At 41.4% G+C, this 27,959-nt stretch overlaps 1 protein-coding gene and 1 long non-coding RNA gene across 3 annotated transcripts; one reads left to right on the top strand and one right to left on the bottom strand.

Annotated features, from left to right (window-relative positions):
- Positions 1–25,019, bottom strand: pik3r5 (phosphoinositide-3-kinase, regulatory subunit 5). Of its 2 annotated transcripts, XM_066704352.1 has the most exons (19): positions 24,855–25,019; positions 24,072–24,290; positions 14,236–14,348; positions 11,581–11,681; positions 10,773–10,841; positions 10,046–10,184; positions 9,076–9,145; positions 8,018–8,192; positions 6,898–7,066; positions 6,732–6,800; positions 6,003–6,639; positions 5,595–5,748; positions 5,359–5,475; positions 4,969–5,097; positions 4,535–4,628; positions 4,244–4,320; positions 3,982–4,075; positions 3,531–3,613; positions 1–3,165 (listed from the first exon to the last, which is right to left on the bottom strand). In XM_066704352.1, exons 3-19 carry the CDS (start codon positions 14,333–14,335, stop codon positions 2,902–2,904), a joined length of 2,541 nt encoding a protein of 846 aa, XP_066560449.1. In that variant the 5' UTR covers positions 14,336–14,348; positions 24,072–24,290; positions 24,855–25,019; the 3' UTR covers positions 1–2,901. The 2 variants fall into 2 exon arrangements, with proteins under 2 accessions (XP_066560449.1, XP_066560450.1); XM_066704353.1 differs by lacking the exon at positions 24,072–24,290.
- Positions 14,198–15,374, top strand: LOC136749802 (uncharacterized). The gene is made up of 2 exons (XR_010816794.1): positions 14,198–14,324; positions 15,145–15,374. It is a non-coding gene; the product is annotated as an uncharacterized LOC136749802 (long non-coding RNA).
- Positions 25,020–27,959: the final 2,940 nt, after the last annotated feature.

The raw sequence follows: 27,959 nt of genomic DNA, 5'->3' as shown, positions 1-27,959 counted from the left end.
TATCACCTTGGTAACATCTATAAACAGTCTTTGCAATTAAATACATATATATTTTTTATTAGTGCAAAATAAAACTGTTTTGTTTTTTCCTTTTTATTTTACAGAGATCAAAAGGATTCAATTTGAAACAAACAATCAAATTTTTTGTACATTATTTTACAAACATGTAAAGCTTAATTTGTTATGGAAAAAAATGGAAAAGAAAAATGAAGAATTCAACATGAACCAATATTGATAAATTATTGTAAACAACTTATTTTGTTTTCATATGAAAGACTCCCATAGGGACAGCTATACCAGAGATCAGAGAAAAATTATAAGGTGGACCAAAAATTATATTTGGACCTCCTTGATAAGTCTGGAGCACATCATACTTAATTCTGGTTTGAGTTAATATGTGTTAATGTAAATCATTTGTGCACATACCTTATTACAAACTCTTAGAATTACAGATGAAAATTATATTTTTTCCTACATGACATGAGGAATTCTCACAAAATCTGAGAAGTTCCTGTGCTTTGGTGTGAATTTGGCTCATTTGGTGTGTATTTTATGTACCGCATTAGAGTGCATAACCACAAAGTTTATTTATTTTACGTTCTTCACTTCACGTGAAACGTACCGCATCATATCGATCTCTCTCAGGATCAGATTGTTTTAACTGTAGAATCACAGTAAAAGTCTGCACAATATTTCTCTGTAAGAAGGTAAAACTATCCCATTAACAAATTGCCCCTGGAAAAATCCACACTTTCATACAGGAGGTTTACAATCAAAAGTGCTTCCATGGATTCTCTCAGGTTTAAGCCTTTGCTCACTATGTACAATATATACAGTGTGTGTTACAGACAGGGAGCAATTCACTGCCAGCAAAAGTCAGACTCTCATCAGAGCACAAAGGTAGAACCTATCGACCTACAATCAAAGATATTACAAATCAGTTCCTATCGAAGTATGTGTGTTTTTGATGTATGTGTGTCAATTTGTAAAACAAAAATGGTGATTATTAATTTTAGTTCTCACAACAGTGAAGTGTTAAAAATTGTTAGCGGCAGTGAGAGCCATTGCTGTGGCGACCTTGAGCACCTTTTGCTGCTAGCTCTGTAACTGTGGAATCATCGACTATTGAATAGTCGTATAGAGTGTAAAGCACACTTACACAGCCGATATTTGCCTACCACACATCATTTAACTGTTGTTAGTTTAATGTTAATGACCGTGCAGTTTCACAACATCGATTCCTTTTTCATCACATCACTTTAAAAGCACTGAATCAGCAACGCTTTTAAAACACGTACTGTCCTCTGAGGAAGTAACCCATCGATGTATGAAAATGTGCCCGGCAACGTGCCATTGTGCTTCTCTCCCAGAGCCACAGATAACCAAAGAGTCCAGGCCATAGCATGCATTTTTAAATTTCACGCCGTGTGTTAAGATAGATTTGACTGTGCAATACAAAAATGTAAACACAATGTATATATTTTAAAGGCTTTAAAGACTTTTAAGGTTCTTTATGCTTTTTAAGGTTATAGCTGTTCAGCACCATTGCAGAAAAAAACACAAACAAGAGAAATCCTGAGCTGTACGGTACCTTGACAAAACAGAAAAGTGCATCTGGTCTTCATGGGACTTGGATTATATCAGCTGTCAAACATTTAAAGTTATTGCACGTTTTATCAGTTACACAGAGCAGTATTTACAAACCTGGGGGCCGGACCAAATCAAATCCGTGCCCGCGAATCGCAAAGTACAAATCTGTATCCTGTGGTGGTTTAATTTATTCTTGGATGTCAGTCTCTGCTATTTATGAATCAAAACGCAACAGGGTACAGCTCTGTAATATTCATGATTCATGTGTGCGTCAAAGCTTTGATTTGGTCGAGCCCTGCGACATGATGGACCAGATTTTATAAGCTTTTGCTATGAATAAAACTCCTCTATTTTAATTGAGACAGCAATCACAAATAAATAAGTACACCTCACAAAATATAAATACGAATTAATAACTTGTAATTTCCTTCTCTTTAGGTGCAATATAGAAAGAGCTTTATATACATATGTAATCATCAGCAGCCTCTGTCAATTCATTGCTGGATGAAGGCCTGCCCATTTTCTTTAAATCTAAGTGTTTTGATGACTGCAAAGCAAAAGGCTTAGAAAATCCTGTCCATCGTTTGCATTAAATTAGTAGAAACCAAGAACACAACAATAAACTATACATGCATAGATTTTATATTAAGTTAAATATTCCCATGTTTGCATTCACTACAACCAAGGAATTTGATTTGCACGGAACCATATCTGTATATTGAAACAATCATTTCAGTCAAATTAAGTCAGTCAAACTAGTAATTAGGCCTGGTCTTGGCCATATTGCATAGCTTTGTGAAAATAAGAATTCTGTCACACCCTTAATTCCCCTTGTTATAATGAATCTAAAACAGAGAAGGACTGACACTGGCTCACCACATCGGCAGTTTGATCCACTAGAGCCAGCCAAATCTGCAGGAAGCACGGTGAAACGGCAGCTCTGAGATTAATACAATACCACAGAAAGCACAGAAGTCCCTTATATAACATTAACATTTATATGATGTTTTTTAAGTTTTTCATGTTTCCTGTTAATGTCGCAGGGGAATTGCATGTTTTTTGTTTTTGTTTCTAAACTCTGTCACACCTCGGACAAAGGCATTAGCTACACAAATGCATACATCTAACCATGACATCCCTGTCGGCCTTGCTGCTCTTCGTGACGATGAAAAGAGATCAGCTGCACCGACACTGACACACGTGTGCGTGTCGCAGATACGGCCGATTACAGATTCTCAAAGACCCTGGTCGTGTGGAGGTCTCCGGGGCCCGGCCTCGCTCCAGCGGGCTGCTCGGTCTGCGTCCACTTCATCAGGAATGAGCGCCACTGAAGGTGGAGATGGGGAGGCACAGGAGGGAGCAGATCTCAGGGTGCAGGGGCTGCATCTGCATAGACAGTGCCTTCCGAACTCGCCAGTGGACCCCACTCTCGGGCTTGTAGCACACAGACACCTCGCATCTGGTGACACTCTGCAGGATCTTCTTCTCGTCTTGGTCCAAGCAGACGGCAAAGGTGGTGCTGCTTGCACCGGTCACCTCCACCTTGTCCACCTTCACCTCGGTGGTGTTGAGTTGCTGAAGAGGGATTCAAGCAAAGTAGGGAAAACAACAGTGACCAACAGTTCACAGAGACACGTCAAGATGTGGAAGTCGATTGAGAGCCTGTGTGAGAAAACGCTGATAGGCACAGAGAGCTCGCGTTGCACAAGGTTTGTGGTTTCGGTACACAAGCGCTTCTCAGAGCTGCTGGTAAAACGCTTGTTTTCTTTTTCATAGACCATTATCTACCTCTGGGTATTTTGTCTGGTTTCACCTGTTCTTATCTGCATGGTACTTTGGCCTTTTCTGACACATGAAACAATCCTTCATGTGTCAGTTGACATTGTTTCTACCGTGCAGTGGGCAGCGCGTGGCAGACCTGTCCCTCGTGTTCTCCTCACCTGATTATAGCCTTTCTTGCACTTGGAGTTCTGTCTCTTCAGTACCTCAGTCATGGTCATCTGAAGACACTCCATCTTAGAATCTGCACAAAATGAAGGAGTTTAATTTCAATGTTCCTGGCTGTTGATCTTGTTTGAGATCACAGACCTGGAATACCTGACGAGTTGGTATGTATACAATAAAAAAATTATCTTAGATGAGAAATTGATGAAAGTCTCAGATCCTTATTAAGTCCTACAATGATGTATTGACTTATTAAATTGTGGGGATTCCACTATTTCTTGATACAACATGATAGTGTTAATAATACAGCAATGCAAACAACTTTCCTAATATATTTTTGGATTGTCTATACACAGTATATTTGATAAATTATATATTATTTCCTGATATGTATAGGAATGATTTTCATAGTAAGGGACGCAGCATGATAAAGCTTCTGACTCTTACCTAGTTCTTCAGATTTCCTGCAGGCTTTCGTCAGGTTGACTGAGGTGCAAACTTTGTCAACTTTAATCCACTGACTCCGTCCACTAACTGTAACCTGCATGGGTACAAGAAAAAAAAAAAAAGGTGTTTCAAGGTTTGTGGGGTATTTTTTTCATGTTACATTTTTACTTTAATTTTTTCTGCCCTCATATCCACTTTGAGGGTTCAATTCACGTCAACAGGATATTATTCCACCTGTCTCTTCTGTGCAGCAGGCTCCTACCTTGTTGTAAACGATTTCTAGTGTTAAGGGCACAGCTTCACGATCCCCATCGATGCCAAACCTCTTGCTGACGGGACCTGTAGAGGGACACAACAGTGTGGCTTTAGTGACACAGAGAACACTCCGTGTCAGGGGCCAGTTCTCTTGGCTCTTGCTGCTCTTCTGGTGAAGCGTTGTGGATCAGATGGGCACTTGGAGGCGGTGGTCTGCAAACTGAGTGGGGGTCTGACTGCACACACAAACACACACACCCTACAAGCCAGGGAGGACCGAGTGAATGGTTCTGCTTACCAGAGGCCTTAACTGCACGGGTGCCAGCGGTGTGGCCCAGTTCCAACGAGTGGATGAACACCTCTGTCCTCGTCTCTCCCCCGGCCAGCGTTAGCTGCCATGGCAAGAAACGAGTTATCAGCCAAACCAAGCAAGCATCTCTATCACAGACAGCAGTCTCTCAAACACAGACTTCTACATGCAGGTACAGAATCGTCCAGACATTACGCACAGAAAACAATCAGTTCTGTAAATTTTCTGCATGGGCATCTATAATATTATTATTAATAATAATTTAAAAAATAAGTAAAATGGAAACTTATATATTACACAATGTTGGCCACACAAAAAAATCTTATGAATTCTTAAACACTCGCGTCAGTGTGCTGACGGGCATTGACGGAGAGGGCCTGGCGAGACACTGCGGGGACATGCTGGGAGAATGAGAAACCCACCTCGGCCTGGTACAGCTGGATCAGCACTGGGCGCGCCGCGTGTCGGCAGTAGTACAGGACCATGTCGGCCAGGATGGGCAGCTGCTCCTGAGCATTGCCAGAGGAGTCCGTCTCAACTTTGGTTGTTTGCTGGAAAACACACATACATTCTGTTATTGTTATCATTAGTATTAGTAGTAGTAGTAGACTGTTAGCAGTAGTAGTAGATTGTTAGTAGTAGTGATAGTAGATTGTTAGTAGTTGTAGTAGTAGTAGATTGTTAGTAGTAGTAGATTGCTAGCAGTAGTAGTATTAGTAGTAGAAGTTCGCTATTAGAGCTATAATGCTGTGACAATTACTTGGCTGAGGAGCAGCGCCACCTTGTTGCCCCTCACTAAACTGCACCCTTACCTGGCAAAGCACCTCAATCGGCAGGTTGAGTAAGCTGAGCATGTTGCGATCGTACCAGGGGTCCAGCATCCCGATGTAGCGAGAGATGTCATTGGTGCTGTCCTCTGAGCCCGGGTCCTGCGGCGACACAGGGCAGTTAGGACAAGAGGGTATAAACTAAGTGTGGCATCCTTCTAGCTTCACATCGTTTATATGATGAAAAAGTCCTAGACATTTTTGTACGCCGGGGTATTTACCACGAGTGCAGTGCTCTTCAGAGGGCTGTCCGTCACGGCGGAGACTTGACTGGGCCACCCTACAGTCGGCCCGCTGGAGCTTCTTCTCACAGGGATGAAGAAGAACTGCAGCTTAAAGTACCGGGTGAGCTTGGGACACTGGCTTTCCTGCAATCTGGAGAAGGTGATACACATGTAAACACACACACATACACACATACACTGCGGGGCATGCTGGGAGAATGAGAAACCCAGCTCGGCCTGGTGCAGCTGAATCAGTAGCTGGTAGATACTTCGTTAAGTAATTAAGACAATCTAAATCCCAGAGTCAGTGTAGCCCTCCAGCACCACATTTATGGCCCCCTAGCAAAAACCCTCACAGCTCTTTTTCTCTTTCAGGAAGCTGATGAACCAGATGTCTCTGCATACCTGAGGTTGCTGTAGGCTCTTGCGACTTTGCCAGTAATGCGATCAGCGCCAAAAACAACAACCCTGAGCGTGGTGTTCTTGCTGTCCTCGTCACAGCTCAGGATTGGTCTCCTTCTGAAGCACATGTGTTTGATGAGAACCTTCTCAGGACTCCTCAGGTGGACCTGCTGTGGCAAAGAGAGTGACCTCTTGGACCTGACCGGTAGGTAGTCTCTGGATTCTGAGTTCCCCAGGCTTTTGGCCCTGCTGAGCGAGGTGCTACTCTTGGACTTGAAGTTCAAGAACTTAGAAAAGCGCTGGCTCAGCCTGGCTTTGGTGCTCTTCTCTGGCTTGCCGTCATCCTCGTTGTCATCACAGAAGTCACTGTCCACCCCCGAGGTCACAGATAGGAAGGAGCGCTTGGAGATGTCAGATGCTATGGAGAAGGTGGAGAACATCGAGTCTTTGGAAGTGGTAGAGAAGGTGGACACGGTGGAGAAGGTGGAGGCCCGGTGATCCACACAGCCGTTCACCTCCATCTCCTCCTCCCCCTCATCCTCCGCATACTCCTGTTCCTCATCATCCATGTCACCCTCGTCCGGGCAACTCTGGGCTTCCACCAGGGCCGACTCTCTCTGGAGGATCTCGTTCAAAATGTCTGAGAACAAAGAAAATTAGGAAAACTATTAACCAATAAAAAGCATGCGTACATTTTGATGGTTTTGGCTGGTGACTGGTAAATATGCTTACCAAAATTATCCTTAGTCCAGTGGTACGTGTAGCACTTGGCGATGGGCAGGGGCAGAATCTGCAGAACTCCTTTGAAGGAGAAGGAGACACAGTCTGTTATAGTCCTGGTTTTGAGAAAGAAACCCAAACATTTTGCATACAGTGCTCTGCTCATATAGTGACTTACCCTCGAATCTCTTGCCATTTTGTACATTCACTCCGATTTCCTCCCTCATCCTTTCCAATTCCTCCACTACGTGAGCTCCAGCTTTGTCTTCGTCTTCCATAGAAGCTGCCATCTCCAGGATTTCAGTGACAGACGAGAAGATGTGCCCAAGCGCCTCTAGATCTTTCGTCTGCAGGTGACACACAACAGTGTTTAGGAAGGGACTTCTCAGCTGCTCAGCCCATTTGTCTGATATGATCTGTATGCCTCTTGCATTGAAGTTCCAACAGAATTAAACTTGAGCTTCAGGAAATACATGTAATATGTCCAAATCAATTACTGAAAGTAGTTGCCAGATAATGTTTGAGATTAAAAAAATAGCTTGCCTGTTTAAAAGTTGCTTTAAAAACAAACATTTATAATATATTGCTTTAAGTATAGTTAATCGTTCATCTTCCAATATACAGTAAGAACATAAGAACAAAAAGGTCACAAACAAAAGTAGGCCATTCAACCCATTGTGCATGTTTGGTAGCTATAGTAACATCTAGTAATACAAAATTGATTTAAAAAAAATATATACTTTGGTAAATAAAACAGAATTAAGTTACTCGGATCATTATGATTATTAATGGGTACCTAGCTGGCTGTAACTTTAAATAAACATCACCACAAACAGAAGGGCAGTTCCTTTGTAGGAAGTTCAAATGTGACGTCTGTATTGAAACATCTGCATTTCCACACAGAAATGATTGCATCTTTATCTCAGGAAACTGTAACTGCCTAAATTAACAAAAATCCACCCTGACTTAATTAAGTTCAATCCCAGGTCAGAAATGGTCAGTAACGAGCCGGGTCAATCCAATTTCCGGTCCAGAATAGACACAGACTTCAGTAATTTTACATTCCACTAATTTTTTTATTTGAATGAACAGGTTTTGCAGAAAGGTTTGGTGACATTATAGAAAGGAAAGAAACGGTGACTTTATAGTCTCTCTCCCCATAGCGGCAGATGAGATCAATCTGTCTTTCTAGGCTTAAATACAGCACTAAAAGGTTACTGACAATAGGTGCCATTCGCCTCATAAAGTGCCAAAGAAGAAACAAAAGCCAACATGCAGATTCGTGTGGCTTCATATACCTCCAGGGCCTTCTGCATGCAGTCCAGGCTGTACTTGGGGCCGAACACGGACTGGTATGCATGTTTGATCAGTGTGATGTACATGTCCTTCCGGGAGTGACGGACGCCGCTGAGCTTCTCCGACACGGACAGGAACTCCTGGGGGACATCAGCGGGGTTCATTAACAGCACAGTTCTGAGGAGAGAGCACACATTGTCAGGATAGGGACAAAGGCTCAGAAGACCTTGTTAAGATCAAATCAACCCGAGAGAGACTACATTTTGCATTTGGGAACCGTTGCCCCGTGTAATATCCACGCCTCTTGCAAAGACCAGGACGATCCGAAAGTTGCAATGATGCGCGCTGTCACTGTCAACTCTTTGTGTGTAAAACATCATAATGTCAAAACAGATCATTAAAATGTACGTGTTGATTATCTGTAGTCACCACAGTACATAAATGCATAGTCAGTACAGATAATTGCACGGTAGATGTTTTCTGTAACCAGCACTATAAATACTGGCGTGTATGGTGACAGTTCGGAGGATGTTCATTGAGATGTCTATGGGTTGAGGAGACCCAAATGAGAAACGCAGCATCCACCCACACCCTCCCCCGCAACAACACCTCCGTCTTTGCGAAGAGCGCAAAGGAAGTGGATGTTGAGACTGAGTGCAAAGATAAATCACGGAAACAGATGAAAAGTCACAAGCAGGACACTGAAGAAGCCAATATTGGCGAAAAGGATAAAAAGAAAGTGTGTTCTTTCCTGTTCTACCCATTATATGTCTGGGTTAGATGTGTAATGAGCACGTACTGGGCCGGTCGGATCGAATTGAGTATTGATATTCCTCTTTCAGCCCAGTGCTATTGGGGTGCGATTTTGGTTTCTTTATTGAGAGGCTTGAGTGACAGGTTTCCCATTCTACCTGCCTAGAAAAGGCGTTCTTGAAAAAAATAAGGTCTGTCTCTGCCCACTCAGACAATCATCACTTCCTGTTCAGATCCCCTCATCTATGACACAGCGTAAAGTCAGCGGTCACTGCAGCCGCGTTACAGCCCCTCTGCATTAACTCACATGGTCCTGGACTGCTGGTTCTCAGTGGCCAATCCTTGCTCTTCTCTTACAAGCCTGTGATAGGAAATTCCTGTGAAAAAACACAGAAAAACAACGAGCTATAAAAATTTAGAGGATGTTGGTGAGACAGATATTGATTTAAACATACACACGTCAGCCCCTTGCCTACAGTGATCTAATAGCAATGCTTGATGATGACTTTCTTCAATCTACATCTCCTTCTGTCTCATTTCCTGTTCATCTGCAACTCCCATAATTGCGTTGGGAAATATATAGGTTTGTTTTGAATACCAGAACATTTCACACGTAATCCAAAAAGAGGAACTCTTCTGGAGCTCAGTTCATGTCTGAAGGTAAACCAGATATCTTACTTCCACTTCTTTTCGACTTTATGAATAAAACTGCATCCGACCAAGGAGACAGCCTTTCTAATGAATGAAACTGATGAAAAGGCTCAGTTCTGTAATCTCAGTCTCAAAGGCAGCTGCTGTGTGCCAGAATTACACACTAAACAATATTGCATTATTTGTTTGTACACTTTTCGTCTGACACAATCTTTTGGTACTTACATTTTGATTGTAAATAAAGACATTTTTTATTTTTTAAAGCTTCTTTTAAAAGAATCAGGGTATAAAAAGTTAATGAACACTATTATCCCTTTCTTAGTTCACTAGGTGGTGCTAAACTACCCAGTACTGTTAACCAGTCAAGTGCTGCAGTTTCCCCAACTTTTTTTAAGTCAACCTTTTAAGTCAAGCTATTTGTCATAACACTGTGTACAGAATATGTCATTTGTAAACAGACTGAAATTAAAATTTTAATTTGTAGGTCTGAGATTTGGCACAGACATGACCGAGCAGAATGGCCATATTTTTGTTACTGCAGACATGGTCGAGTTGTTATCTCTGCTCGGGGGTCACTGTAGACCAATTCCTGGTCACCACCAGACCACAGGAAGCTTGTGAGATACCTGGGGCCCTCAGCTCCTGGTGGATGACGGTGAGGAGGTCTCTGCACACGTTACAGTAGGGCTCAGGCCACGTCAGGAAACGGTGGTACACCTCGCAGGCCTCTCTCAGCAGCTCACAGTTTGGAGGGAAGTATGGTGTCTGGAAGAGAGAGGGGGACCATGGGGACTGTGGTCTGGGGACGGTGTCCGTGTTGCAGGCAGCTGCAAGAGACTCGGAGGCTCTTGTTTATTCTATCAGGTTCTTATCTTTATTGCCTATTATTTACGTATTTAAATATGATCTATTATTTTGTTATTTAGCAGATTCCTTTATCTGAGGTGACATGTTTCTCATATCCTGACATATACTGTACTAGAAAACATTGTAAGGATAACAACAATAACAATAACAATAACAATAACAATCTCTCTCTCTCTCTCTCTGTCTGTCTGTCTCTCTCCTTTTCCATATATTATAGTCTATAGCTGCTGATGTGGCAGTGAGCCAAGGATTGCACAGGCCAAACACACAATACAGGTGTGTTTATAGGTTTTGTTTATTTGTTTCTTAAACATGCAGGATCTATCCTTCCAAGCTATGAATTCAGTATAATCCCACCCAGCTGTCATTTTAAGATTTTAAGAAAGAGATTCATAATTAAACAATTAAAAATGTGTGTTTGGCCTGACACGACCCAAAGAGTTGCACGAGAAGCCAGACTTGTGTAGATCAGTCACAGGGCCTTACCCGAAGGACAGTGGAGAAAAACATCAGCGCCAGCGGGGCCACCAGCACGTACTGGCATTTTTCCTGGACCTGTGGAGACGGGGGGTGGGGTGGGGAGAAGAGAGTCAGCATCTGGCTCAGCGAGCAACATCCACACCCCCCGAATAAACCATTTGCTTGGTCTTTGGGGTGCAGGCTAGTTCTTATACACAGTTTGTTGCCGTTGTTCAGTAAGTACCTCTCCCTCTGTGTGGCAATAAACGTCGATATGCACAGGGTGGTTGCCTGAAAATAGACCAATGCTAGACCGATGCTGCTCAAACGATACACGAAGAACAGCAAAGTGCACAACTATATCCTAGTTCTTAATCTGAATGTAGATATATAACAATCCAGGCCTAACACAAGCCAGAGGCAACCTGCCCTTGCTGTTTGTGTGCTTGTTAAAGAGAAACCATGTACATACAGCGTAATACAACCCCAGGTGTTGCTATGACTATTTAACTGCAGAGCCTTGCATAATTTATGTGCACTGCTCATGTCCTGACAGGGGACTCGCAGCACAGGGATGTTTCCTCGCGGCTGTTGTCCTGTCTGACATCATTCACAGCTGCTAGAGAAACATCTTCCTCTGAGCCTCAATGCAATGGAAGCATCTGCAGTTTGTTGCCTTGCCGCATATGGTCGAAAACTTGTTAGGATGTCAGTGGCGAGAAGACACACTACAGACAACAGAGCCAGCTTCAGTAAAAGACATGTAACACCTTTTTTCTCAGAACCCTTGTTTACGTGACCCTCAAGCTGAGGCAAGAGCCGAGTGATTGGTTACCTCTCGAGTTTTCTTCAGGATCTGCTGCAGAAGGATGAGGAAGTTCTCAGGGTCTCGGTTCACCAACTCTTCCAGACTCCAGCGATTCATGCACAGGCCAGCTACACAGGAGAAACAAAACTGGTGACACAGAAACACATAAACACACACACACGCCCACGCCCACGCACACACACAAGCACTCGCAGACGCACACAGACCTAGACCAATACGTGTGCAGGAAAATGCACATGCATCAAAGAACATGCAATCACATATGCACTACGTGTCAAAAACACGTGCACAGTGACAAGTGCACTGACACAGACTCAGATAAAGGTGGCTTTTTTAATGAGTGTGTTATGATTGTGGCCAATGAAGTAATGTTTGGCTTACAAGAAGAAACAAACTAGCATTTGAGAAATGGACCAAGCCCAGGCAGGGTGGTGATATTACTATTGTTTTCTTTCACATTTCAAAAGAAAACAAAATTATCAGTCTTGCGAAGAGTAGAGTGTATCCCTTGTTTGTCTGTAGGTTTGTTTGTTGTGATTGATTTTCAACAGTTGATTTTTGTCTGTCAGGCAGGTGGTTTTGCATCCAGTGAAGAGCTTATTATACTAAACAGAGTTCATTTACAATTCCAAGGATTCTGTTAATCAGCATAAACACAGTCAAATCTTACTCAACAAGCGTGGTGTGAAATATATGTGTATTAGAGATTGCATCAGTGTCAGCAATACGTCAGATTCAAAGTTACCCCCCAGATTAATAACAACATACATGCCAACATAACAACCAAAAACAAGCAAACATTTCTAAAATCGATTACAAATAACTGTGAATATAGACAGTGAACAATTGATATCATCTGTGAATTTACTCAATAACATTAGGTAGTTTCCCCTCTCTGCATAATCTCTCTGCATCTGCCCTCCTCTCGGTACTGTGAAATTGTCTTCCTGTTATTTTGTAAAAATATCTTTCATGTGCCTGTGCAAAGGTAACGACAACACTGGTGTCTTAGAAACCCTGCACGCCCTTTGTGAAAAATAACATGTTTTGTAAACACAGAGTTTCATTGCAAATAAAATGCCTCCAAATTCCAAAGTGCAGTTAAAAAGTGTAATATGTTTGTATGTATACACGAATGTATGTGTACATGCATGTTTGTATATGTGTATGTATATATTTTTATGGGACTAATTACAGTACAGTACTGGAAATGTCTGGGTATTTTCAAAGAATTTACATATGTGTTTTTATTTAGGCTGGTGGTGACAAACTGTGAGACTTGTGAGAACTCTCATTTAGGGTTATGTTAAAGGAACCAATTTTTCACTATTATACCACACATGGTCTAACCAAAGTTTATGAAATTCTTTTTTGCAGCACTGAAGCGCACTGCGTATTTGTGTTGTTGCAAATTGTAGGTGTGCGGGGTGGAGTAGGTGTGGGGACTGGGAGATGGCGGATGCTAGTGCTGGATCACAATAATACTTGCTGTTGTTCACTATAGTGTTTACACCGAGAGGTAAACAGCATATTTGACATGAAAATCAGGGTGAAAGTCCCCGTGTGTTGGCAACGATGATCAAGTATTCCTAGAGTTTTGTGTTTTTCCTGTTTTGAAATCCTAAAGACCGTTCCAATGATTCTGTCAAATCTCTTTACACCTGAAGGTCTGTGCTTTTATAGCTCCCAAGAGAGAAAGAGGATTAGGACAAATTGTGGGTCATTGTAATGTATTTACTCTGTCATTACCACACCTATTGCCAGGATAACGATGAAGAGACTTTGAGGGAATATTTATTTCGGGTAAATTAGAATGGTAGGACTGAGGCCACGATTTAGAACCAGACGTCAATCAGAACAAAATAAATCCACTTTACTCATTGTAGCATTGTTAACCATGTAGTTTGCTTGTGGGGGCGATACCACCCATCGAAACCCACCTTATCCGCCCCCCCACTGCATGCTTTCTGCCTCGTCATGTGACTTCTTGTGGTTGCTGCCACAACTTCCTTTCGAGCCAGTGAGCTCACTTCTAGAAGTTGTCTTATAAAGCCCTTCTGGTTTTATTAATAAAATCTTTAAAGTGCAAACAACTTTTGTGTTTTCAATGTATGTAATCTCTCCACTAAGTCAGACTCTTTATGCTCTCTTTCACTCTTGTTCGTGTCACTGGGTATTGCAGGTGTATAATTTGTGTTCACTTTGGTCTTGGAAGGGGTTCTCCAATATTTACATATTGCTTGTTTATTTATATACAGTATACATTGCTATGTATGATTTATAGTTCATCAAATGGGAAATAAAACGCTGGATTGCCAGGAAAAGTATAACCTTTCACTCTTGCATCTTTCACAGTGCTTAATTATAAACACTTTTGTTACAGTTCTTTTGAAAAAATCAAATAGAGAAGTTGGGAACAAACTCGTGTTCTTTGTGACGTCTGTCAGCTCATAAGGCCTCAGCTATTTGGTTGATTTTAATTTTATTACATCTCGCTCGTCATTACAATGTGTTATCCAACAGTTTGACTGGCCATAAGACTTCCTCTTTATGTTCAAACCTCCCCACTTTCTTTTGATTTAATCTTGGTCGTAACACATCATTCAAAACAGAACGACAAGAGAAACAACTGCTTGATGAAGGCCAAAAGATGCCACCCACCGTTCCAGGTGTCCGTCGTCGAGACTGTGAAGCTCAGTCCATGAAGACATCTCTCCAGAGTGTGAAGGATACGGTCCTCCGTGCACGAGGTATGCTGCATTTTAAATCATCTCCTGTGAAAGAAAAGCCATTCAGAAACACTTCCTTTAAAAAAACTCCTGCTGCAACTCCTCAGGAAACACAAACAAGGGTGAAGGTGAATTATGGACAATTAACAAAGGTCCTTTAGGAGCTGCGGCTAGAGACGCCACATTTCCCATGAAAAACAAAGCAAACAAAACAAAACAGAAGTGTGACTTCACCTGAACTGTAATTACAAACAAAGAGCACTACAATACCTGAGAGATACAATCAGCAAAACGTCTAAGCTGTTCAGTTCCTTACCTGAATCGCTTAATGGGTCATTCCACCCCCTTTGAAGAAATAGTCACTACCTACCAATGTCTGAGGTTTTAAATGTTTTCTTACTGTCCATTCACTACCCTGGAGCATCACAAGGCTTATTTTTTAACCCATTTTAACCCAGAAGCGGACAGAACTTTACAATTACAGCAACTCAAGCTATATACAAATGTTTGGATATCTTGCGCATACAAAGTCCGCTAAGTGCAAAGATTCAGACTGAATGGAAGAGGTAACAGAAGACTGGTGCAGTTTGGAAGCACGTAGGTGCCAGTTTGAAGGAAAGCATCATAGGGACATTTTACTATTATCTCATAGGGGAATTTTTGCTTTGTCCACCCTTTACTTAAGATTGAGAAATCCAGCATTAATCACTTCTGTAGCCTTAGTGCTGATGTGTGTAATACCGGTGTCTGTTTAAGGTCGAGAGTGCCACTGACTATGTTACAGATGTGATCACAAGCACACGGGCTGTACAGTGTTTTGGTAATTCTGCTCCTGTTGCAGATTTCGATGTTCCCTCGTGACTTCCCTGGTTTCACCACACTGCGGACTCTGACGAGGATTGGAAGGCACACTGCAGAGTTTGGACATCGCAACAGATTATGCAACTCTCCACATGACCGTTCCTGCATCCGAGTTTTACACGTCATCAGCAAGAGGAATGATACCTGACATGGGACTGGAATAAATAAATAAATAAACACACAAGTAAATAAATAGATGGCAACATTTGATTGGTGACTCTGTTCTGTCTGTGTGTTAACCATTATCAATGACTGGCATCATTAAAGAATCACAAATGGCATAGCACAACAATCCACTACCCAACAGATAATAAAACCTATAGCAGGCACAGGCAATCCTGCCCAGACCAAATAAAATCCAAAAAAACTAAATGTGTTTGGCCTCGGACATTAGAATTTATTTAGGGACGTTTGACTTCAGTCAAGAACAATTAAAACACACAATGATCTTTGTTTTTTCACAGGTAATATTAAACCACTCTATTTTAAGATCCTCTGGTACTTAGCATGATCCAATACAGCCCACAGCTTCTAGTGGACATCCCCCTTCTTTTAAAATCCCCTACCAAGTCCTAATATTAGCTTCCATAAACAAAAGGATGACATTTGTAACGTTGAAACAAGATGGTGTCTCTCAGTTTTGACTGAGCTGCTTGCCTGGGTCCTAAAATGCCAAACAGTCAGACAGAAACCCCCCTAGTCTAAGATGCTCTCTGAGAAATGAGCTAAAAACAAATAGACAAAAAGGAAACAGACAAGTTTAGAAAAAAACAAAAACAAGAACTACATAAAACCTGAATTAAACCTCTTCAAAGTAATAAAATTCACCTAAAAACTGCTTATAGAATCCTGTAGAGATCCCCCCACACCAAAACACACACACAGACACAGACACAAGATACCCACACACACACACTGATAGAAAGAGTGTGTGAGAAAGAGACAAGGGGGTCACACCAGTACAGACTTCTGTCGTGGCTGCAGTCCCACTGATACATTCACAACGATGTCAGAGCTTAATCTGTTGGAACAGTCTCTTTTACACACTTCTGACAACAATCTTGTTCACCTCTGCACTTGCTTATATTAGTCTTTCTCTGGACATAGGTTAATTATAATCCGAACAAGAAGAGAATACATATTCATCATGAGAGCGTAATCTAGACAAGCCCTCACTGTCAATAACACACACATGATGTAAAACACACAGGCCAGCACAGGTAGATAGGATTGCGTGACAAAGTGGCTCAGATTTGCATAGTCAAGGGAACTCTCAGGATTATTTGCATCTCTGTTCTTGCTCACAAACATTACTTATTTTTCAATCCACACTTTCACTGAATGGAGATTATGAGGATATGTGTTATGATAAGATAAGGGACCATGCTCATTCTGGGCAAATTCAACACAAAAGCTTTCTTGTCAGGGAAGTGAGAGCTTTAAAGTCCTTGTAGACTAAATTCCTATTGGAACAATTTGATATCCTTTTAGTTTTTCTTTTGAACAATGTCAAAATCTAACAATAAAATGAAATGGGTGAATAACACAATCATATATACATCCTAGATTAAGTACGAAACCCAAGTGCACTTTAACAAACATGAATAACCAGTGAGGTTAAATAAAATTGCTTGGCAATCTGTTTAGACTTTTGGCAAGCTTTCAACACAGAACATACTGCAACCAAATATTACAAATATCCTTTTTCCATTCTAAAAAGTCAATCTATCAAGCAAGCTCAACGAGTTTTGTATATCTCTTCTTTTGCGCAATGTATTTACAGCAGTTTCTGGGTACTGATTCCAATCAGCCTGTTCAACTGTAGCCGAATTTACAGTCTCAGGGGGGCGCTGCCACAGCCCACTTGCGAATGAAGTGTAGGCTAATCTTATGCCTCTTTACAAGGACAGAAAGGAAGCTGTCTTTTGAGTGCAGCTGCAAAAAAGAAGATGACTATCATCCATCCAAACGGCGGAGGGAGAGGGAGGTTGCCCAGCTCACAAGGGTCAGAAGGGTCACTGATATTAACTGCACTTGGCGCAACAGACAGGAAATGTGTACAACTTAAGGTACGAAATGACACAATTGAGACACCATTCACAATTAAGCTACGGTTCACTGTTAATGGAGTTAATGGAGTATGACATAGTATGTGACAGTATTTAGTTGCTGAAAGTGAAATTAATAAGCACAAATAGTATTCCAACTATTTTCTGCAAATAAGAACCAATGACTATGAACTATTTGTTATTTGGAGTGAGTGTTGAAATTGTGAAGTTCTACCCTCTTATAAGGGGATGTGTGTATATCCTGTCTACTGTCAACAACTTACTTCCACATTTGAAGGTTTTGCAATAAAGAATGAAAAATACCTGACTTTCAGTTTGCCAACAATCGTTTTGTACCCTCACACACTCTCCACGTGAGCCGCACACGGATTCAAACAATGCGGCCCGCGTCCTACATGGGACTGCAAATCAGAAGAGACAGATTTCTCTGAAGTTCACAATCCACACACATATTGCTGCCGAATGAAATCCTTCCTTGTTTTCACATTCACGCCTTGACCCTCGACGAAATTTGAATGAGGAAGTTTGTGTATGATTAACTAATTCCATTTGGTTATATAATCAGATATTCATTTTCACAAAGGTAGTTGATTCCGCTCATAGACCACTGGCAAAACTGAACACAAGAAATGCAGCCCCAATCGCAGAAGAGATCAAATTAGGTTTGAAGAAACATACCTGATTAGGGTTTAAAAAAAAAGTTTCTCATCAAACCAGCTTGTCAGCACCGAAGAAGTCCAGATGTCCAACCAGAGAAGAAAGAAATCCACATCACAGCAGTCCTCCAAGATGCTCCAAGATGCCCTTCTGCATGGAGAAATACCCATCCAGCTGCCCTCATCAGCACACAACTCTCAGCCTGTCCCCGTCTGTCATGGTGTGGCATTATGACCGACACTGTAGCAATGTGTACACTCAGAGTATTTACATAATTTCTGCATCCAATTATCCTCGGCCGTAGCCCGATCAAATTTCCAAAACCACCAAACAGGAAGATCATTCTCCCAGGCGTCTGAGGAAGCAGGTGCTACGCCAGTCCCGTACTATTGTCTGCAACCCACAGATCCCAGAAACTCCCTGAGAATTATACAAGGATTGCATTGTATTGTGGCTTTTGATTGATATGGGCTACAGATATTCCTCTCCGCTATAAACAAGAGGTTTCTGCCATAATGAGAACTGACTTCGGAAATCTATAGGAAAAAACAGGGCTCAAACAATATGTAATGCAGTAAGCGTTCTGCCTTTTGTTTTAAATGCTGTAACCTGGTGGGGGGGAGCAAGCACATGCTCCCACTTCCACCACTCGGATGCTTAGCCATGGATAATTATTGCCCTATTCTTCGTGATACTAGGGTAACCAAATAAGAATCGAAACATCCCATCAATGCAGAAATAGGTTTTCAATCAATCGTCTGTAAGCTGTTCCTTAGGAAAATTCCTTAAGAAAAACTACTGGACATTCAGGACATGTAGCTCTATAGATATAGGTGTTGGGCTTTATATTTTATAAGCTGAGCAGCAAATAGACACCAGTGGAGAAAAATATCAGGAAAGAATGGCTTTTTTTTCAGACTTTGCTTCATTTCCTTTTCCTACCATTCCCCTCATCTGGAGTGTGTGATTGGGGGGGTGAAAAAGCTGCCGAGAAGACGAAAAACAAAGACAACAGGAATCACATCCATAAGAAATGCTAAGCAAAACAAAGACATCTCGTTTGAGCGAGTGACATAATTCAGCCACCTCATAGAAATACACCTGTGCTTTCGGACAAACATACACCCCCCCAGCCATTGTCTGTGTTTCAGATGATTAAAGTGTACCAAACTCTGCAGTTCCTAATGGTTCTTTGCTCAATCCATCTGCTGAAGATCAACGCAATATCCATGGCTGTGGTTGGAGTGAGTGACCTAGACTCCAGTTGCATGCTTATTAGTCATCAGTGAAACTCGTTTTTCGGAAATACTTATTGCGCATTGGTATTATTAGTATTGCGCACAATCTATCTACTTCATGCAGATGATGTCTTGGTTTAATGAGGACCTGAGTATTGGGCTAGAAGAACACTACCTGAGCATCAGGACACTATGACCACAAGCAAACCACCAACAATACAAAACGTGCCGTGCAACTTGACACACTGACAAAATTAGTGCATAGTGAAACACATGAGGTGTGCATATAGAGAGCCCAGTCTAGCCACATGAATACAACTATCTGTTCACACGTCGTCTGTGTCTACCAAACCACAGGGCATGCCAGTGCAAAGTCGAAGATGCATACAACTTTCTAGGTGCCCATTTTGATGTTTCTTCTAATCAGTACATTTGCATTTCCACCTACATCATGCACTGCGATTCTGAGGAAACAATAGATAAGGACCACCAGACCTCACTGTAACCCCAGTTCAGACCAAGGAGCAAGCTTCTCACGCATGTGTTCGCACAAGGGGATTCGAACGTGAGCTAGGGAACCCACCCAGCACGCTAACTTCCAGACATGTGTGGGTGAGTTGCACGTCAACAGCTGCTGCTGCATAGCGCCTGGTGATGTGAGGATAGAGTGCAAGAAACCTCCTTGGACTCTATCATGTTTTCTTCAGGGCAAAGTGCAGCATTGTCAGAGGCAGAACTCAAATCATGCTAACCAGGCAAACTCCAAGCCAATTTGAAATACAATTTTGCTCTGCCCACTAACTTTCAGTGTTGTAATATTGTGCACGACCCACTGAGTGAAAGGGTTGAATCAAACTGATTGTTAGATTCAAGAGATGCAGAGAAACAAACAGGAAAAGGAGGCTTGTATGCCAGCAACAGTATGAAGCTGCTATCTTTACATGTATTAACTTTTCCGCCTATTGAAGTAGGTGTTGCTGCACTATTTCTAAGAACCCGAGATCTTCCTTCCTTAACTTTTTTTTAAAGATAATATTGCATTAGGATAGGAAAATAAGAGAAAGTGTGGGAGGGTGAATGTCATAAATTACAGATAATTAAATATCATGGTGAATATAAAACACACAAGTGGTATTTTAGCATTAAAAAGAAAATTGCTTTCTGTTTCCATACATAATTATCTCATGCACTGGATCTTGATTTTTGTCAGCGACAATTGCTTCAGCTGTCACTTAATTTAACTTTGTGGTGCTGCCACTTCGTTATGTAACATTATTTACGTTAAAAGCCAAGCCGAGAATCACGCTGTCGGCATAACTGCAGAATTGCAGAGGAAAGCAAGCTGCAGTTCTCCTATGTTCACCGCAAGATTGAAAAAAGATGACAAAGCTTAGTGATATTACAAATTTGCTCAAGGAAATCTAGTCTGGCACGGTTTATTGGGTTTCCTACTCAACACACCACAAATCTCTTCACTTTTTAATATCTAAACATCTTCGCTGCTGACAGATGTGACATGTAGGTGATACCAAACTGAGGACTTTTGGCAAGTTGGCTTAAAATAAACAGTATGCAATTGGCTAGCAGAAATGTAATTTTAAAAGTCTAATTAAATGCATGTTTTAACTAATCAATACTACATTTTACTATAGGCAGTATTTTTGTTTAAAACAAATCCACAGAAAGAATTCACAAAACTTCCCCTGCAATAAAAATGTAAAACTGCAATAACAACAACGACGACAACAACGTTAATCCCAGTAAATGTCAAGAAAAACATTAAAAGTTATTTAAATAATATACTATGGACATCAAAGCACTTAAATAGGCCTTTGGCAGCTGAGGGATTCCCCTTTATCACCAGCCAAACTAAAATTTGTCATCTCTGTCCTTTCTCGACGATGAAGGCCCAGGATAACGGCTCGGGTGTCAGAGGAAGGATGATGTAAAGTGGGGGCCGAAGTAGGTAGAGTATTGTGTGGTTTCATTTCTCTGAAAAAGATACTGAGCCTGTTTTCCCTGGCAAAATGCAAACTTGGTATATTTGTAACTGTGGTTAGATGCCATGGTTAGTGAAGATGTCCACTATCGACAGGTGTTGAACTTTCTACCTCAGCAAAAGGCTAAAGAAATACATGCAGTATCATAATTTAACATTGTCGTTATATTTTTGGTAGTGAGGAGGATTTGTTTAATAATTGTTTTTTCATAAACAAAAGTGTGTATTCACCTTTTGATTTCTTGATCTCCATCTGCACTGATTTGTTGTCCAATTTAGACATAACTTTTAATTTAGTTGATTGAGTAAGCGCTGATCTACTTCAATTGTCTTAGATTAACAAAGCTGTTAATCAAGACTTGGTTTCACTCCAGGTTAGTCCTACAACCACTTTTCTTGCATCTGAGGGTTCTTGAAACTGAAGCTGCAGGTCTTCAGGTGTTTATGCAAATATGACGATGTCGTAAGTTGTTTCACTTGATTCCTTTTTCTTCCCAGTCCACAGTCTTTAACACTTCTTCTCCGTGACACACTCCTTTACAAATCTTGATCTTGTCAGTGTCTTGGTGGATTCGGATTTGAAAAGAGTTATATAGGTTTCCTCAATGTGTTGATTTCTTAGAGCCCTGATGTCTGAGTCTATATATATTTAATCAAAAATGTTCTCATAGTCAACAAAGCCCAGGCACAGTGGAAGCTCATATTCTCTGCATCTTATCATCTTCTTCATGGCACTTCATTCTTCTTCTGGAATCACATCTGGTATTTCACTTGTGTTCACTGAGACCTCTTCATCTTCTTTTCTGCTGTCATGAAGACTATATGAAGACAAAACATGCAGTTTTGATGTTCCCATTAATTTCAACGGTTTCTTTAATTAGGTTTCTTAGAGTTCTTGAGTTTGCAACAACTGCTACTCGAGTCTTTGGTTTAGTTGTTTGTTCTGTAACTTCATAATAACAAGTTTGCAAATGCTGAACGATTGTGTCTGTGATCGTAGCTGAACTCGGTGTAAACCACTCAAATTGCACACAAAGATGAATGTCACGCATGTGTTTCAAGATGAATTTCACATTAAAAACAAAACCAGCAAGAGCTTATACTACAATATGACTCTCTCAGTATCTATACACTGTAATTTTTCTCCCCTTGACTTGCACAAATCGATTGAAGTTTGACTGATCAGTAATTTCATAAATAACATTATGGACAATAAAATCGTGAAAACGTGGACTTCCTCTGTTGGGAAAGCTACGTGTGATGAAACATAAAAGATCCTTTGACATGAAAACCTATTCGAATCCTGACAGTTTTCATATCCTCATTGCTTCACAAAAACTCCTCTCAGATGTGTCTACCAGGCGCACTGACCTATTCTGCTTCCAGCTTGTTTACTTGTACTTCCCCATTTTATATTATTAGTATGACAGTCATATCATATGGGCAATTCTAAAGAGGAAGTGACCTGGACCATGGAGGAAGCTACACAGGAAGTTGCTTCCTTTTAAACAGTGAGGTCATCCTGACAACAACCCCCCCTTTCCATATACATACCAGAGAAAAAGAGAACCTAATCAAACATTATCAATATACATTATTTTCTTCTTTCAGTCACAGAACTTAAAATCCTCACCACGTCACATAGCAACAGCCCAACAACATTCATGGTTGCAGTTGCAGAAAGTTACCAAAACTCCCATTACTGTCTGAGTTACCAATTGCAACTGACAAAATGAACTGAATGTTTTAATTAGAAAAATATGACCAGATCTACAGGTCAGATATCAAAGCCAAAACCTGCAACAGGAAACCAGGTTGCTTGTAGAAGATCTAAAGTGCAGTTGAGCGTTTAGTCTGTCAGGCCAGAAAAGACTGAATGCTTTGGCGGAGCTGACTCATGTTGAATATCTCAGCATCTAGTGAGTGTTTCATGTGAACTTTTTTCACTCCGTATTGAAAGGTATATCACATTAGATTATCATCGCTGTGAAAGCTGACACTAAGCAGATCAACTGCAGATATAAGACATGCATAAGTCAGTGAAGGGAAAACACAGAACAAGCTACACGATTCAATCCATGAGTGAGGATTGTTCATTTCAGGATCACAACTCTGTCGGGCCGCAAGACACTGAGCTAATAGCGGAGGCACAGCTGACATTATAATAGGAACGGTACATTTCTTAGAGAGATATTAAAGACAGTGGAGGATCAGACTGGAAAAATAAAAGCACACATTTGCAAGGGTTGGTGCTCCAGTGTCCTCAGCTTTTTCCAACTTTGCAGCTGCTCACAACCCATTCAGTCAACGGTTCAAGTTCAGCACTGCCATTATTTCTAGTATCACAGGCACATACCTAGCCTTGGTTACACATAACGTACAACATAATTTCAAACAGTATGTGCCTTTTTCACAACATTCGTTCTTACTAACAGTGTTCATGATGTATTCATTTCTATATAGGATCTAGAGATATACAATGAAATATAAAAGATACACCAATCCGAGCACCTCGAGGAAGTAAAGCACTCAACAATGCAACATGTTTTCTACATAGTCTCCAACTGAATGAGTCAGCATGCATTCATAAACTCATCACAAACTGTGAAACAAACACCTAACCAAAACTGTGAGGGTGACAGATGAAGCTGCGGGACTCATACTGACTAAGAAGTGGGTCAAAATGTATCGATCGCTCGTTGTCTTGAAGAATCATCTTTGAGTCGTCGTTTTACAGGAACACATATACAGTTATATAGAGTTATACTGACAGACCCGAGAGCCCCTCCCGCACTTGAGGGTGCAGAAAACTGTTACAACACGCTGTTGAATTCAAGTGCTCCAGAAGAAATACAATGATGAGGGATTAGAGGCTTGTCAACAGGATGGATGGATCATTTTCATGTCTGACAGAAGCGAGGGCTGCAAAATCATCAATGCTTACCATTTAATTTGTGAACTGAACGTTGAAAACAGAAAGCCACGTATGATATTCGATGGAGGAGTACTGCTCTCCGATTTGGGGTTGTCAACGCTTGTATGAAGTGGATGCAGCCGTATTCGTAATTGTAGGTATCCATACACGTGCGCACAATGTTCAGGTCTTGAAGGTCAATTGCAGCACTACATGACTTTATCTTGTGACGATGACCCTGCACGGTGTCTGCAATTAAAGATGATACATACTCGTTTTTTTTAACTGGCAACATCAGTCAATTATTGGATGATAATGCCTCTCCCTTCAAAGTTAAAGCTACCAAGTGACTTGAATGAGTGTGAAATATAGTACGATGCTGTGACAGCAATAGGGCATCAATGAAAGCATCTAGTAATACACATCAAACTGACAACTGCTGTTAAACTCTTCACTTCATGAGGAGATGGCCACGTTCTCCCTCTATACAGGACGGAACTGGACTTCTGGCAGATGCAGGTTCAGAAATAAAAGCCATAACCATATATATCACCTAATCACACCAGAAAGATTGCCACTGAAAGCATGTATTGCTAGTGCTGTGAAGATGTTGGAACAGAATTTAGTGACATCTGTGGCTAAAACCTAACCTTGTTTCAGAAGCAACGAGAAACAATTGTGTAAAATAAAATCAATACACATTCGTCTCAAGCATCTCACCTTTCCCTCTGTGTAGTACATCACACATTCTTAACACAGCCTTAAGCACAGCTCAGATTTATGTGGCACTGACAAATGATTTGGACAGCTTACCTACATCTCATCCATCCCCTTCACCATGGACCGTGCGTGTGTCGGGGGTTCAGAGGATCTCATTTATTTGCAGAGGGTAACACGCCGTGCGACCACATCCTTCAGCAAAGAACTCAACACACTGAGCAGAAAAACAAGAGTTAACACACTTACAAATCGTGTGGGCTTCCGTGCTGCAAACAGGAACTAACTAAAAGGTGCAAAGCAGCACAGAAGAAGGAAGGCAGAGTCTGTGGTAATCTGGGGGAGTGGTTTGCGTCCCTCACTGAATGCATCATGTTTGAAGGAACTAAGCTATTCTTCTACCTGGTTCTTTTTTCAGCTTTGTCCAATGTTTTTCAGTCACAATTTTGGAGGTTGTCAATGGGTCAGCCATGCTGGGGGTCTTTTTCATCTGTCAGCAAAAGGTCTGTACGAATTTGCCCGTAGACCTGGAGGAAAGCAGAGCCCAGGGAGAGAACAAAACAGGGAAATGAAAAACCGATGCTGTCATCCGATTCTCAAGAATGAAAAGACTTATTTGTGACAGTCATACCTTCAAATTTATTGCACACGATCATGCAAAAACAGAGGAAACTTGAGTGCGATTCGAAAGGTGAAGTGAAAGCGATCTGAGGGGCTTCAGTTGTTTGTGATCTCAGATTAACTTGGTAGCAGTGACATTGTATCTAAGAGACACTTACTGTTTCGGTAAAACCTCCCGTTAAGTGAATTCAGACGCTCCTCGTGGCATTTCAAGCTTAAACATGTAATCAGCTGAAGCTTGAAGCTCTGGCATCAGGGGAGAGCAGCTGTCAAGTGAAGAATCTGCATGTCATAATGTTTTGGCTGTAAACCCAGGTCAATTGAAGTACAGGCACAGGACACATGCATTCACGCCTCTCTGTTATTTCAGTGGGATAAAAAAAAAATCCCATTCAGACAAGAGGCTTGCACTGTCGTATTATAATACATTGTCTACTATCTACAGTGTCAGCCACTGGCACGGGAGTCATGCCAGGAAACAATAACACAATATGCTCCATAACATCCTCTCCACTCACACACTGAACACCAACCCTGCTGTACACAATCCTGCACAAAAACCCTGAAGGCTTCCAGCAAGTTTCCTGTGAGAGGCATTCAGAAAGATTTATGTAAAGGAAACATTTTGTTCCCCCCAAACTATATGAAGTCAATGAAAGAAATTCAATATTTATATTTTGCGAAATAGTAAGATATTAAAACTAGGCATAATCTAAATGCTTCTTTAGGAAAAGGGGTCTGTATAGTATAGTTTTCTATTGATTAGAAGTGCAATCCTCTATATAGTGGCAAATATCTCTCAACATCTGTCTTATACTGAGCTTGCTGGGCTAAGATTACAACTGTAACCCCGGAAAAAAGTAAACAAAACATTGTTTGACATGTTTTACTGATAATGCATTTAGCTTCCTGGAAAGAGGGATCATTTGCCTACATTTGCATATGATACATTTCACTCTGACACTGACTGATGCCTTGTATTGTTCTGTATTTGGCAATATAATATGAATGATGACATCTGTTGTACTTTTTGTAACCCCTGAATTACATTGTATGGCTCTAATTGGTATCAAGGAGCACAATGTATTACAATCAACGTGGCTACATTAAAAGGACTCGATTAACTACAACACAGACGAGTCATTAACACCACAAAACCGTTAACCCAACAATTCACCCCCAAAGCAAACTTATTCCATTCATCAAGCTGAAGAAACTGTGTGCAAGTTAGACTCTACCTCTGCCCCTTGAAAGCGCTTACTGTGTGCTGGTGACAGGACATGCACACAGGTGTCTGAAGAGGCCAGAGCAAGAGGGGAGCAGCAGGGAACTGTAGCACCAACACAACAGCGCCACCTTGTTTCAGGAGCAAAGACTCAGCCAGAGGAACAGGAAGTCAGAGATGGAGCTGCATTATCGATACATTGACGCTAGAGGGCAGCAAAAGCAAACTGTGAAGTTGTGGATGACAAATTGAAGAAGGCGATGATAATGAAAAGTAAACGGCACTATTATTACTATTACTGTTACTTGTATCATTTGTATTTCTCCATCACCATTGGAGAACATCTGTTGCTGTTTGCTTCTGCAGTTTCCTGCACCCCAGTATTGCTCATCTCACTGAAATGCAATGAAGGGCTTTGAATTATTCATGGACGCATTCATGGGAGATCTGCCCAGTCTTGTTCAATGTGATAGGTAGGCTTGAAGAAAGAGGGAATAGTTTTGCAGAATCAAATCTTTACCTTTTGTCTTTAAAAAAAACGTTTTCAAAATATGATTAACCTCTCCTGGGGGAACCTATTCCCCTGAATGCCTGTCTAGACATCTCCTCTGAGCACATTGTGCCGAGATCACATTCACCACAACACAAAATGCAACCCAGCCTCTTGTGTGAGCCTAACAAAACGTATCTAAACAGCACCCTCACACACACACACCAACTAATAACTACAAACACACAGAGCAACCAGTACGTCCTCAAGTCAAGTCCAGTGGCCAAAGTTCATTACCAGTATGTCTTCTCCTGATCGACTGTTCCCTCTGTGGCTGGCTCCCCTTCTCAATTGTGCAGCGGCAGGAGGAGAGTCTGAGAGAGAGAGAAGAGAGACAGAGGTCACTCACCTCCTCCGGGGGCCATGGAGGTGCAGAAATGTGCAGGTGTGTTACTCCAACAGCTCGAGCAACACAGAGGAAGGTGCACTTCTGTATTTTTGGAAGACTTCTGCTTGTTCTTTAAGAAAAATATGAACCCCTGCCCCATCACTGGTCCATCAGGCCATAGAGCTGGGGACACCAGTTTGAACAGGTTGTGAACCCAGCATGCCCCAGAGACACACTGCCAGGGAAACAGGGCCATCCGTTGTAAGGGACATTCCTGATTTTTTATACTCTTTCTGAACACCCTGCCAAATACATATGCAGACTAAAAAAATATATCTTAATATAACACACATGGCACAACAAAGATCTCCTTGTGTCCTCTCTGTGTCTCAGTTAGTCACACTGAAAGCACAGTGAAGGTTCTGCTCTGTTGTCACCAAGAGAAACATTTGCTGTTGTCTTTTTTTCTTTCTGTTA

This window comes from Amia ocellicauda, chromosome 5 (genome assembly GCF_036373705.1).
Source record: "Amia ocellicauda isolate fAmiCal2 chromosome 5, fAmiCal2.hap1, whole genome shotgun sequence".
Taxonomy (NCBI): domain Eukaryota; kingdom Metazoa; phylum Chordata; class Actinopteri; order Amiiformes; family Amiidae; genus Amia; species Amia ocellicauda.
The sequence above is the reverse complement of the archived record's forward strand: the minus strand, read 5'-3'. Positions and strand labels throughout refer to the sequence as shown.